Raw genomic sequence first — 15,179 nt, 5'->3', positions numbered from 1 at the left:
TCCCGACTCGAGCGCAATAAATATACGCGCGATTCCCAAGAAGCCTAGTCAAAATGACCCTCATGATTCTTTACTTTCCAAAGTTTCTTCTAATTATTCTATTCTTTTTCTTTTTTTCTTTTTTTAGGACGACAGCTCTCGTCAAGTTTGTCCTGCTGATAGCTAACAAATTTATTGACGTAACAAGCGAGAGCAATATAATACATGTGTATGTAATTAGTACACTACGGATATTTATGCAAATTCACATTTGACGACTACGGAGAGAAAATTATATTTTTCTTGATTTCCTGATTTTAATATCATTCCGTGATTAGACGGAAGAATTTTAATGCGATGTAATTGAAAACGAAAATATGTTAAGTTGAAAGATGTAAATCTTTTGAAAATAGAAGCCATAATTATCAAGACGGCAATATTTTAATGCTGTCTTTACAATTTTAAAGGAAATGGGGAAATACGTATTTACCTCGAAAGCGAGATATAAAGGCAGTTTTGATCGCGTTTTCATTATTGATTGACAACGAACCGAGTTCTAAAATTGCTTCTTCGTAACACGTAAGAAAGGTGCAGATAGGTTGTTTCTCTGTAATATTCGTGTTTATAAACTAAAGAAATACAATCTAAATAGAGCTTTCATTCACCAAACATTGTAACGAGCAAGCTATCCACTCTACCTTTGATATTTTATGTACCTTTGCATAATATAAGATATCCATATTACATAATACATAAATACATGTTATTATATTAATAATAATATTATAAGACATAGAACAATATTACATATATAATAAATAATTAATGTATAGTATATATATTATATAATATTCTATAGATTTTGCATAGAAATATGTTAGAAATTAAATAAATAAATAAATTTACATAAATTATTAATGAATAAATGCATAGAAATTCATAATCTAATTTCACAAACGATGGATCGTTATTCATAAGCTAACGACCTCAATAAAATCCGTTTCGCCGTGAAATAGCAAATTTTTTAAATTAACAACTGAGAGCGACATAATTAGCGAACGACAAAAGCGAAACAAAATTTTGAACAAGAGCAAACGATGAAATGGGATAGAGGTGAGAAAAGGAGAGATAGGAAGAGAGGGAGAGAGAGAGTGAGAGAGAGAGAGAGAGAAAGGAACGAGCGAGAGCGACACCGGATATCCTTCAGACTGCACCCACGCAACGTGCATGCATGCCCGCGTGCATACACACTCGTATATTCAAGATGCACCAGAGCATCTCTCCGCGATTCAGTGCTGGCATATTTTTAAGCGTCGCCCGGCAAACTCGCTGTATCCGATTATTTATTCCCCCTGGTGGCATTCCCACTCGATTATCTCCGATCTTTGCCCACGGGAGCGTCGAACAACACTTTCGAAATTGATTACGAAAGGAAATAGCCTGAAAATACGACGGGACTCTGACGAAGGTTTCGACGACGAGGAACCAGCCCCGTTTACAGAGACAGATGTATCCGGTTTCCCCTGAAACCTACGCGAGATACTTTGCTCTAAAGACTCTGTAAACTTTCCTTTTTCCAATTCAAAGAAACTTGAATGATGTCTTTCTACGATCTTCGCATTGTTATGCTTCTTTTCCAACTATGAATACGTATTTTACTTTGAAACAAATTTTTCTAGTTGATATAGATTTTCTCTTTTTCTCTCTATTGGTTGACCTTCCAGTTTTCAAAACATAGAATCCCCGTAACAAGCCCTGGTCAACTTCATCTTTTCTCAGTTTCTTAATTTCGTTGTGCACGATGAACTTTTAATTCTCGCGTGATTTATTTCCGTAAGTTCGTACGCCTAAGAAACAAATCACTTACATCTACAAGTTCATTTATCTAAAGAACAAATGACTCGCTCGCATAAAATTCGTTTGTATCAAGAAGATGACATAAATGATAATAGTAAATACCAAGGTAAATTTTAAAAAGCCGTAACGTCGTTAAGTTTCTCTACTATTCCATTTATGGACGGAACCAGTGTGGCTTTCGAACGGCTCAGATAATTCTCTAATAGATTGACAATAAGAAAAATCTTACTTCGAGACGAGTCTTTCGATTTCGTCAATTCTTATCGACCTCTGTGATCGTCCCAATCGATTTTCCGATCCTAGCAAAGCAAAATCCTCGCAATAAATAATTTCTGGATAAGAAAGCAACTCGAAACAAGCAACAGTTGTATACACTTTTATACGCTTCCAACGAGTTCGAAAGCGAATTATCGACACAGCAAAGAATAACAGGATCCCAATGAATGAAACAATTGACTTTTATTAACGGCGGTCGTTATAACGCGATTCGTAATAGGTTTCTGTGTGCAAGGACCTATCCTCTGCGAGAGGTATATAAACCAGGAATCGTTTACGGCGACACTGTGTTATAGAAAGAAATTTCGAGGAACCTGTGGAACGAGTCATTTTCTTACAAAGCCAACGAACGATGTGAAAAGGAAGAGAAAAGATGAGAAGGGGAGGAAGGAGAAGAGGGAGCTTAGAAGGGAAAGAGAAGAGAAGGGAAGACAATGGATCGCTACGATCCCTTCTTTCCGTCCTTTGCTTTTCTGCCACCTTGCGCTATTCCCTCCGAAGCACAGGATATATATACCTGCAACACCAGCCTCGGTCTGTTACCTTTATCCGGCATCGGTTTCAAATTTAAAGCGCAATAAAATCGTTCAGGGAAGGTATCGTGTTTAGAAAAAGCACCAGCTTACATGATTTACGACGGTGATTAACTTACGAGTACATCCGATAGCTGGAGGAAGATAATCAATCACCTACTCGCCAAAGCGCTTCCCGCTACCGAGTGTTAAATTATTATCGTTTCTTTCATTCTCATTTGCATAACCTTCCGGTATTTCCTTTAATTTTAGGATCCTCTTGGCTCGTCGATTAGGTATATTAGAAAGCTGCTAAGATTATTAGTATATCTCTGCGTAATATACGTACGACGAATTTAATGTCCGGCCGGAATTTATCACTCATCGAGCGATGTGAATAGTCGTTTACGATTGCCAAAGTTAATGGATCATTATTTGGGTATCGAGTATGTCGTAAAGTTTATTCACGTTGTTTCCTTTGAATTATCACCGGATAATACATACATATACAATCGATCATGCGGTATCAGAAATTCGATTAAAAGTCGATCGACGAGAAAATTGGTTTTATAATATGGAAGCGTTAAACAGCTAAATATCGAGGATACAGGGTAATATACGGCAGTTTATGGAAATATCGTACACGCTTACCATAATAAACTTTCATGCGTACAGTGTGTACATTATACACGCAACATGTTGGAATTTCATTGATACTGTAACGAGACAAGACTGTCATGGTCATGTTGGGAAAATTTAAAACCAATCTGAAGGTATGTGCGCAACTTACTAAATCTATATTTACTACAAACGTATATTTAGTAAAAAATTAGTGTACAGCATGAACACTCATCTTAAACATATAATGATCGATAGAGATGGTTTCACTGGGTGTTGAAACTTATGAACATAAATAGCAATTTATTGTTTAGATACTTTTCATATCTGCGAATATATCTGCGACTTTTCATATCTTAACGAAATATTTTCTAATTTCGAATTTCTAGTTTCAAACTTTATCGATATAACCATGACAGTCTTATCTCATTACAGTACCAACGAAATTCCGACACGTTTTGTATTCCATGCATAATATCGGGTTATTCGAAATATTCATAGCGTTTCGATCTTAAATTTCTATCGAACAATATATAACTCCAGCTAAATCTTTCTTAATTATCGCTAATCAAACTTTATCAAATTTTCCAAACAATCTAGTATGTCTATTCATAAAAGGTGTTTATTAAAGGTAGGAATACTTTCGTGAGTCACTGTAATTGAATTGTTTCTAAAGAAATGAAGAGAAAAGGAGATTAACACGAAAGCACAGATGCTTTTTCTATCGAAGGCGTAGAATTAGAGATGTTCGCGAAGCGGGAGGTTCTCTGGCTGTCGGCAGAAGAAGAGAGCAAACACACAGCTATCGTCGGCTCACGAGAAATGGAATGTGGACACCATATGGCCGGGATCTTCGCCCAACCACCCACTCGCCATCGCCGTCGTCGTTGTCGTTGTCGTCGTCATCGTCGTTGTCGTCGTCGTCGTCATCGTCGTTGCCGTCGTCGTCGTCGTCGTCGTCGTCATCGTCGTTGTCGTCGTCGTCGTCGTCGTCGTCGTCGTCGTTCGCGACCGCCCCTCCTTTTCTTCTTCCAGCGAGCCTTCGTCGCTTTACGCGCCAGCCTTGGGAACAAACTTTGTCGTTTTCCGCTATTTTCGATGGTCTCGCGCGTCAATGAGCCCAACGCGAGGCGGCTCCGGGACACGAAACTCGGGCAGTTTCGTGCCAACGAAAGGGAACTCGACAACCGTTTTGCACACTCTGGGTAGATCTTGCGGAAGATCCCCGAGAGTTAGTCAGACCTTCTTTGTATTCACCGATGAATCTTCTTTCTTATCGCGTCTTATTCTCCCTACGTTCTCGCTGTATCGCGTTATCAATTTCAATTACGTAAGCAGCCTTCATGGTTAACGTCGAAACTGTCGCAGTAGTGGAAATTTATCATTTTTCACGCAAGTTTCAGATTAGATTTACCACGGTGCGCTTTTGGGAATTTGAATAATTTCCTGCGAGATATTGCATAAAAGTTTATTTTGCATTATATACGTACAGCCTCGTTCGCTAGTACGCCACCGTGCATAAGTGTTTGGAAATCTGATTTAATTCGATCAAGCTGTCTCTGCCGTTAGTTCTTTAGCTCTTGCTGTAACTGGATTCGACGTAGCTGAATTTAATACCAGACATCTTCCATATTTCCATATTATCGTCCAAGTTTTATATTTATCTCTGATAAATGCTCCACACTTTGCAAAATCTACGCAAATATTTGAATCGCGTCTTCGACCACCATTTTATACCGCCTCGCTCGTTCGCCGACTGCTTGCCGATGTTGCCTTCGATTTTCTGTCTCGTTCCGATTGTTTGATAAGTGGTTTGATAGCAAATATTGTCATCAGAAAACTATGATCTGATTAATAATTATGAGATTTTTTATTCTAGATGGAAGACTCTTCTTGCCGCAAAGATCGGTAAGATCGGCTACAATGTTTGAAAATTTCGGTGATCTTCAAAGAGAACTTTTAGATAAGTTTTCATTAAGAAGCCAGTCTCGACCCTTTCAGAATCTAGCGTTTTTTAAACTGAGAGATAAATTCTCTTTTTGCCGATTTATTAATGACAAGAACATACATTTCATAGCGCTTTTATAGATAAAGTGCAACAAGCCAATATTAGTTGGCTTATAACTTGTTTAAATGCAATATCGCGTGCAAGCCTGAAAGGGTTAACAACGTTCTAACAACACCCCTTAAGAAGAGTCAAACAATGAATATCAACGGCTGGTCGGACGAAATACGACATTAATAACGGAAAGGAAATATGACGAACGTTTGTGCGTGTGAAAAATTCCAGGAAGACGCTAAATATTTTTCGATGAAAACGACTGGCTGATTACCCAACAGGGTGAAAGAAAAATCCGGATATCAAATACGCAGTCACGTACATACGTAAGTTTACGTATTCACACATATATTGCATATATGTATATAAATACAAGCCCACATAGTGGCGACCCACACTCCACCACATGTCGTGAAACTACCGACTCTCGTGTATGTTGAAAAACTATTTTCGACGCAAGCATTGTATACGTGCGGACTCCTGACTCCACCGGAAACCTCTGTTTTACGTATGTAAACATATTGCCGCGGCCTACATGCGTCTCTCGATATTTATCCAACCGGCAGGAATTCCTCTCGTTAAGGGAGCCAGCGCTCGGCTGCATCGCGGATCTTGTTATCGTTTCTGTCAAATACCGAAGCGTTTGTTACGCAAAATCGTAAGTAAAATCGTTCTTCCTTCGACGAATCTCGTTGCTCGAGTCCTCGAAATCTTTCATATCCAAACGATGGAAACTTTGAATTGCGTGAAACTACCGTGTCTCATCGATGAACTTCAGCTATTTGAGCAAAATCATATTTTTATAAATATAACTAAGAACTTGGGTACAATATCGTTTTAATTATTAGGCATTAGAAATAGCGCTGCGCTTTGTGAATTTTATAGATTATGTTAGATATACGAATTGTGTGCATCTTTGCAGCTTTGAGTTTTCCATAAACATTCGCGAACAAGATGTAATTCATCAGTTAATAATATAATTAAACTTACAAATTGCAAGCTTCAGCTTGCAGATTTCTTACTTAAAATTCTATAGATAGTTTATAATTTCTAAAATTTAATCTTCTTCGTTACTATATATTACGCTGAAGTACTTATCAAGCTGATAACTTGTAACTTGATTGGCGAAATTTCACTAAATGATATTCAGAAATAGAATATCTATGCTGCGTTACTTCCAACGAACTGTACTATCAAATACTCTAGCGAGATTCCATACGATTTCCACAACGCAAATAGCAAATTGCTATTCCGAACGAGCCAAAGAAAATATAGAAACAAGGTAGCAGAAGGATCGAACAAGGTTCACGATCGTTTCGATTGCGTGGACCCATGTATCTAGGATGACAGCTAGCGCTGGCTTACTGTGACTGGATTATCGATAGCAGATTAATATCGAATCGAATGTTTTCCCGACCGGTGTGGAGATTATTCGTGTCACGGTGATGTCCACGTAGTCGACGAAGCTACCTAGGGAACGGTATACGAGAAGGATCAGAGGAAAAAAAAAGCAAAGGCGGTGGTTCAACAATGTTAGTGTTGTTCCCTGTTCTGCAACATCATTCCTCATCCAGTATATATCAACGTCGATCTTGTTGGCATCGCATTCTGAATGAAACTACGTTCGGACGAACGTACGTACGAACGGATCGGTGGACGGACAGATGGACGTTCTCGTGAGGGTCAACGTTCCCTTCCTTTCAAGGACGGCCGAAGAGAAAAGTCAAAGAACAGTCGGGCGTAGGAGCGAGACCTAGCCACATAAAACGGTGAAAGGGAGAGACGCGGATGAAAAGAGAGAGGGAGACGGAGAGGGAAAGAGAGAGAGAGAGAGAGAGAGAGAGAGAGGATGGCCATTTATTTCGGGAGGGTGAATTTTCAAGCAACTAATAATAGTTCGTAAAGTGAAATAGATTGCCCTAAATATTTTGCGATGTCCAGTTTTAGAAACCGGCCATGCATCTGCTGCGTTAGAATTTTATAGGCATTCGAGATGAACACTTGTTACTCCGTTGAAGTAGAATTTCGTACAAAGCAGTCAAGTTACCTCACGATCATTTCAAATAGTTTGAAACTACTTCTTTTAAGATGTATCCGACGTTCTTTAATATTCGTTGAAATATTTCAAGTTTCCCGTGTCTTTTACCTTTCAAGTGAAGTTATATTATACAATCTGTTAAGAAATACTGATTACGTGTGTTAAACCGTATGAAGAAGAACAAAGATGATAGAAAGTTTTCTGTGATCATTTTATTGAACTGAAATCTCGTCAAGCATGTAACAGAAGATTACATTAAATTGTCAGCAGTGCTATGAATTTTTCGAACGATCTATTTACCTATTTATCCTTCCTATCCTCATCATTAGACAAATCACTCGACATCGAGTCGTATCGAATAGAGTAATAATTGAAATAAAGCTTACGGAAATACGATAATTCTCGTGTTTATCTAATTGAACATAGTTGCAAAGAAAGAACATACAAAGTAGTATCAAAAGATTGATATAGGAAGATATTTTCATTTTCCTTGTCTTAACGTTTAATTTACGTGTAAGTTCGAAAATGAAAAGAAAAGAGAAGAAATACGGGTAAATTGAAATGCTTGCTTCTTAACTCTAACTCGACAGCGCATCTCGACTCCGGTTTGTACACGGCTGTCATAATGATCTGCCGCATGTATCGTGCTAATTCGTAAGAGCGTCTTTGAGATAAGGGCACGCCGTTCTATACGATAGAGGGACGCGACCATTTGGATCAGACCGATAGAGAGGAGTGCAGACCACGGAAAGATTCTTTCGAAACTCGGACTTCTTCTCAAATGTTTGAAGTCCGAGGTACGAATACGAGGATTATCGTCGATCTGATCGAACAATAATGAAACACGTATCGTATAAAACTCGTTTATATATTTATGGCAATCGAATAGAAATCTAAGAATAAGAAAATGTACCGAATGTACGTAATATAACAAAATAAAATAACAATAATGATTTTTAGATAAAATATTTAATAACGAGAATGAAATCTAAATAAAGATCTGTTTCAATCATAATAATGGAATTTAAATATTTGCTTCGGATATTTTACATACTCCTACGTAGCATCTGTATTTTGTACACACTTGCATCTTTCCAATTCCACGAATTAAATGCAATTAAATGCAAATAGAATATCTAAACAGAGATTTCGATCGTTAGTTAGTAATTAATAAACCATAAAAATGAATAAATGAATGTAGTCTAATTACTGAAAATTGAAGGGGTAGTAGCATGGTTACCACGATACAGGCTCCTATTATATTATCCGCAAACTTTATATTTACTCGATAGATTTACTTAATGAATTTTAAACACCTATACCAGGGAAGGATCGTAATGCAGCGTGGCAATCACGCCCTAACTTAACAAGCTTACGCATACACGCATATTTATACGATACACGCAGGGAATGCGAATAATATTCGAACGAAGTAGAAATCGGTAACGTAGGTAGAAATTGACGAGCTGTAAATGTTATTTTATGGCGGTATTACGTAACCGATCATTTACGGTCGGTTTATGCGCGTATAATTCGTGGTCGCAATAAAAGTCCATGCATCCGTGTATCATAACGTTGGCCCCGTGGCAGTGACAATAAATTAATTCGCCGAGAGGCCAATTCGTTGAACCCTGAATCGAATCGAATACTCTAGTCGCCAATTAAGCAGCCTGCCTCGTATCTTCGTCCCTGCGACTTCCGGTCAATCTCCGTGAGCTGATCGCGACACACGATACCTTCGTGGCAATAAACTACATCAGTCCTCCCCCTTGAATCCACTGCGGCTACTATAATTTTCGATACACCGACGGAGAAAGCAGGAGACTTTCAACTTCATCCACAGCGAATACGATGGGAACGTTATTCTGAATATCAGTTTAGGCATTATTTTACTACAATAAGCCATTATTTATACAATTGGGCATTATTTGCTACAATAAGAATCATACGAAGGTGGTTAATATAACGAGATCAATTGTTACTATTTACAAAGCTATTATCAAAGAAAATTATGCATGAAATTGCACCCTAGTGCGCTTTTTAATCTACCACAATCGGTCGTTGTTTTGGTAATTTCAGAAACGTCGAGTCCAAGCGTACCGAAGCATACTGAATCAGCTGAGATAACAATTTCATAGCAACTTCATTCAACTAAACACATATTTCGAAGATTCATTCAGAGTACTCTGCAATGCAACGAGTTTCATAAATCACCCAAGTACTAGAACTGCCAAATCAATCGACAGCACTGGTATCAGATCTTTTATTTTTGCGATTACCAAAAACCTGCAAGTGTTCTTAACGATATCAATATTTTCTCTTATTAAGATAGAAACGCGATTACGCATACTTACATACTTTATATACTCTACTTTGATTTTAATTAACTATGCATAACATACTCAGGCAGGAGTCTAACTAAATTATTAAATTAAAAAATTTTGTGGCTATGGTGTTAAAGAAGAGAAAGAATCGAATGCTCGTCGGAAGAAGCAGACATGTAGATCGGTCCGAAGAACCAACGACCCATCGAGAAGGCCGAAAAGAGGAGCAATAAGAACAACGAACGGGGAGAAGGCGAGCGATCAGCTAGACCGGATATGACGCGACAGCACATAACGATGATCGTAGATTGCGTTCAGTGCTTGTGCAAAAGCAGGCGAGCAGGAGCGAGTTGATGAAACGGTGACGAACAGGGAGGGTAGAGTAGCAATGAGAGGGAGGGAGGGAGGGAGGGAGAGAGAGAGAGAGAGAGAGAGAAAGTGCGAGGAGGAGGAAATGAAAAAGATGCGAGAGAGCGGGAAAGGAGATCAAAGACGGAGGAACGAGAGATAACGGGGTTGGCAAACATGAAGATAGCGGCGGTGTTCTTGTATTACGAAGAGAGGAGAGAATCTTACTTCAGCAAAGGACGTGACCCAAGCGTTCAGCATTCCGATCGAAGAAATGCGCGCTTTCGCGAAATCGAAGTACATATAAGGAAATTTTCACCTCGCCAAATATTTTAGAAACGTATGCTTCTACATTGCAAAATGATTTGTAAGAATTTTCTTGGAAAATCTCTAAACAAGCATCTCTTTTGTCTCGGCTAGCATGTCATTTAGAATACACGCAAGTATAGACAGCATTAATCGAGAGGAGAATTGAATCAGGCTCGAACGTTTGAATCATACCCTTTGTTAAAGATTCGAGTATGACTCTAGATTGTAGACTATTGCAAGAGTAGGATAGGCCGACAGGCTTGGCGTCTCTGCATCGAAAACGTTGACTCGACCGTCAACATATTATGAATATTGCTCAACGGGATACCAACACGTATATACATTGGAACAAAGCCTAATGAAATAAGCGCTTCGTTTAGAATCGATTTTGATTTGTTATGGTACTATATGGAAATATCATGTGCCTATTATATGGAAATGCATTTGCGGAAATTTTGCAGGCGTAGTTCGCTTGGAAGTTGACGTGCCGATTCGTCACGAACGACGTCGAAACGCGTGGAATGCAAGCAACATCGTCAACGTTACGCGGAACGGTGGCTTTGGAATGGAAACTTTCACAATGCCTCCCTCCCTCACCCGTGTCTGGTGCAAAACACATCGACGGATCTTTTTTTTCCTGAATGTATGTATAGATAGAGTCTCGTTTTTAAAATACTTTTTCTTGTTCTTATGTAAAACCAGAAGTTGTCTATAGGATCTCAATGTCGAATTAATTTCTCATCGATCACGAAACTCCTACATCGTACTGTCTTCGATCGATATACGAAGACGTTATATCCGACGTCGAAAGACGAAGGATACGATCTGTGCATAATTTAAATGACTCGTTGATGAGTTTAAAGACGCACGTGCAAACGCGCGAGGACGTGCAACACCAACCACTCCTTTTATGACTTTGTTCATATTCCTTCGATTCATTATTCCGGACACATGTCACTCAAGGACGTGGCGTCTTTGCGCGAAGATCATCAAGTGCATTTGCAAAGTGTTACCACACCGCATTTATTGCGAAGTTGCGCCACATTACATAATAAACGGTAGCTCGAAACGCACCTTCCACCAATCGTGCGTTCTGGGTTCAAAGTTACTATAGGATGTGATTAAACGTGAACGTAGTGTGTGTTACAAACACTGAAATACGAATGTCAAACCAAATCTCTGGCGTATACATAACCATGTCATATACATAGTACATATTAATACATCGTTAACTAACGTATCAAGAATCAGAGAACTTGCGTTTCCATCGGCTTCATCACAAAATTGACTCGATTTTCTACCAACATTCGATTAAATTATCGTTTAGTATCAATTTCCTGGGATCTAATGGTATCTTAATCCATTAAGGTTTAACGTTATATTAATGCAATATCTCATTCATAAGCTTTTTCTTAATCAATTTACGTTATCGAATTCTGTGTTTTAACATCACGGCTAATTAAAGGAAATTCCAAGAATTTGTTCGATATCCCTTCCTTTTTTGTTGTTTCATTTTTATTGTGATAAATCGTTGTTTGGTCTAACATAGTTCCTAAAGATAAAGCTTCAGCTTCAATGTTTTCCGAGGACGGGGAGCATTTTCGAGATATAATGAATATCTTTGTCGCGTATCTTGAACGTACTTCGAATTATTCAGCAAGCGACGCAGTGGTTCGAGAATATCGGAAAATCACGTTCTGCGTCGCGTTTTGCGTCATCGACTTCGTCTTGTCCCTTTCGAGGGAATGACAAACGCGAGCGGAATAATAAGAGAGCCCTTCGTGGAGAACGTTGGAAACGATGGCTAAACGCCAAAAAAATACATTTTTCACCGATCTACTCGTACATTCGTTTACCAGTTACGATTAATCACAGAGATGCAAGGCAATAATTTAGAGGCGACATCGAAAGGTGAATACGCCTGATCGATGCCTTTTTTTAAACATAAACCTATACAAAAAATAGTATGTGTGAACATACTCGTAAATTTATTTTCCGATAAAAAATGTTAAATATATCCGACGAGTTTGAAACTCTACAGACTTACAAACAGATTATTACGACACTGTACGAACTACTAGTTGTCATTCAAAAGTTCCTGAATGAGAAATCTTATCGATTCGTAACCAACTGAATGAAAACGGAACGAAAGAAAAACGAGACGAAATTAGTTTCTATATCCCTGTCGCAGATACAGCGTATTAATCTTTCTCATCGATGAGTCGAGTATAGCGCCAGACGAGTCAGCTACCTATGCGCCATGCGTGGAAATCACGGTTTCATTCATGCCAGACCGACACTACTATGTGTGTGTGCATGTCTGTGTCTGAGTATTCGTTTACGTGTATATCTGTGTCACGATGCGCGTGAGCGTGCCGATATCTTGCCTCGCAAGTTGCCGTGCAAACTGCCTCTACAAGTTGGCCTGAAAGTCTCTAGCACACACCTTTATCTCTATATACTACATATTTCAAGTCCAGTAAAACTTTACAGTAAAATTACACAGATGACAGACACTTATTCATCGATTTTCCGTCATCAAACTCAAATCGATCAATAGGTTTCGATTTCAACGGAGAAACTTTCGATCGAATCATGAAATCGTAAATTTAACGTTGGTTTTACTCGCAGCTGCACACTTCCAAGTGAAATGACACTACCCACTCGATGAATATCGGAGATATCTAATCTACGATCGAATATCAAATGTTACGTGTCAGATCTTATATCCCAGTGTTCTGACTAAGCCGTTCGATCGAGCCTTTCCAGATATCAAACCTAATCTCGGGCGCGATTCACGACTTCAATGTACGCGTCGATGATTGTTACTATTTGCGATTATTACTGTTTCCGAATTTCTTGGAAAACTAATCATTCAACCGGAAGTGCGACTCACCGAAGGTGTTTAGTAATATTCCACGCGAGATTCTTTGAGCACCCGATAAATCGGCATACGTATTTATACGCGAGAAACTTACGTGAAACGTTGACGCAGACACGCGGGCGCATGCGCGCCAGGTACGTCAAACCGAGTGGCATTCATTTCTATTGCCATTCGAAGCGAATGACGCGGCTATGTGTTGGTGTGAATGCGCGGCATTGCGCATGCGCTCGTACTCCGATCGTATTCCGTTCCAAGAGAGAGGAAACTAGCAATAAGACTAATTCAATTACAGTCTGCAAGTTTTCAATCGGCGCTATCTTTGATAAATCATACACGGATATATATGAACCAAATAAATTCGCTTTTTAAATTCATTCGCAGAATATAAAATAAAAATATGAAATCGTAGCTCATAGAGGTGTATAATAATCAGGAAAGAAGATAAAGGGTATTCAGTTAACATAGGTTAACGAATGCGAATCAACTTCAGTATAGATAACGCGAGATAAAGGCCGATGTTTACTTGGAGTCAGATTTTTATTTTAGCATTTTACACGTGTCACTCGATACGTCTGTCCTCCCTTTCGACATTTCATTATACAAATTTATCCGAGAAAGATACTGAGCCACCAGAAAATACGACTGGAAAATCCATCAAATACCATTTACACCCAGTGCATTCATAGATAGAATAAACGAATACTTTCCATGAAAGCATACGCGACCCGCCTACGAGGTCAGCATTCCCATCGACGGGAGGAAAACAACGAGCACACGAAGCCGAATGCTCGAGGAGGAAACACGGCTACGTAAAATGTGTCGGGCGTTACGAACGGAAAGGTGGCGGCTACTTTCTCGCAAACTTTCTACACCAGTAAATTTCATTCACTACTCGGCCCGTACCTTCTGGCTGGCTTCTATGAAAGCGTAATGTGACTCAATCCGCGGCGAGTCACGCTCGCTCGCTCCGATCGTCGATGAAATTGCTACGAAGAAATCGTGCGACCTCGCTAGCAACCCAGCTAGCTATATATCGGAGCTATGAATGTTATATTTTCTAAACAAACGTGGAATAACCCTAAAAGGTGTACAGTATACCGCATATTACATAGAAACCATAAAAGTTTTGGTAGATTCGTTTGACTAGGTCTCCCTTATATTAGGTTCCAAGAGTGAATCCCCAATGAGAAAGAAACGAGCAACAACAGCCTACAGAGTTTCTTTAGGATCGATTCCTTTCGATTAACGATTCGTTCAGGAACGAAAAAGGTTGGGTTAAGCATGTTAACCCTACTACGATCCTCCAATATTTCTACCTCAATCTTGCTTTTATTTTAGCAAATAAAACGGATTTTTAGTGTTATGAGGAAGTGTTTAACATAGGATTGAAACAAGTAATCGCACATTTTCATATTTTACTCGAGAGCTTGAGATATTTTTCAAGGTTAGAAAAGGCGCGCTAGAATAACTGATTCATTCCTTAACCAGATTTACCAGAACTACATCGAAATGAAATGGCACCTAAAATCATAGAGGAATAGGGACGAAGAAAGTATATCCAAGAGAATCGACTCGAGAGCGTGATGACTTGATTCGTTTTCTCCGATTAATAGGTTGATTAAAATTCCCGTAATAAAAATAACGATCGAATGACGGTAGAAAGTAAATTCATGTTGGATAAATATTGAAAGTTCAAACTCACCGTTTCGACTAGGGGGCCGTGGAGGCGCAGGATACTGGGGCGGCGTCAAGGGTGGCGGCTGCGGCGACACTCGCGCAGACGAGGAGGTCGTTGAGCCTTGGGAGGCGGACGGCGCCGGTACAAGCGTCGTCGTCAGTGGCGTCGTCGACGTGATAGTCGTCGTAGCCGCCGTCGGTGTCAACGGGGACGTGGTGGCGGCGATTGTGGTGGTGTGCTGCCCGATGTACCTTGAGGCGGTGCTGCTCAGGCTGTTAAACGGCCAGGGCGGGCGCC

The 15,179-nt window shown here is 39.4% G+C and overlaps 1 protein-coding gene across 1 annotated transcript in view; it reads right to left on the bottom strand.

Moving 5' to 3' along the window:
* Positions 1-15,174, bottom strand: part of LOC100742909 — a gene marked incomplete at its 5' end in the record, with an annotated part of 31,254 nt that extends 16,080 nt beyond the window's left edge. The window contains 1 exon segment of the mRNA XM_024368860.2: positions 14,907-15,174. Within this exon segment, the coding sequence (XP_024224628.1) occupies positions 14,907-15,174 (268 nt within the window).
* Positions 15,175-15,179: the final 5 nt, after the last annotated feature.

This window comes from Bombus impatiens, unplaced genomic scaffold (genome assembly GCF_000188095.3).
Source record: "Bombus impatiens unplaced genomic scaffold, BIMP_2.2 scf_0487, whole genome shotgun sequence".
In the NCBI taxonomy this organism is placed as follows: domain Eukaryota; kingdom Metazoa; phylum Arthropoda; class Insecta; order Hymenoptera; family Apidae; genus Bombus; species Bombus impatiens.
The sequence above is the reverse complement of the archived record's forward strand: the minus strand, read 5'-3'. Positions and strand labels throughout refer to the sequence as shown.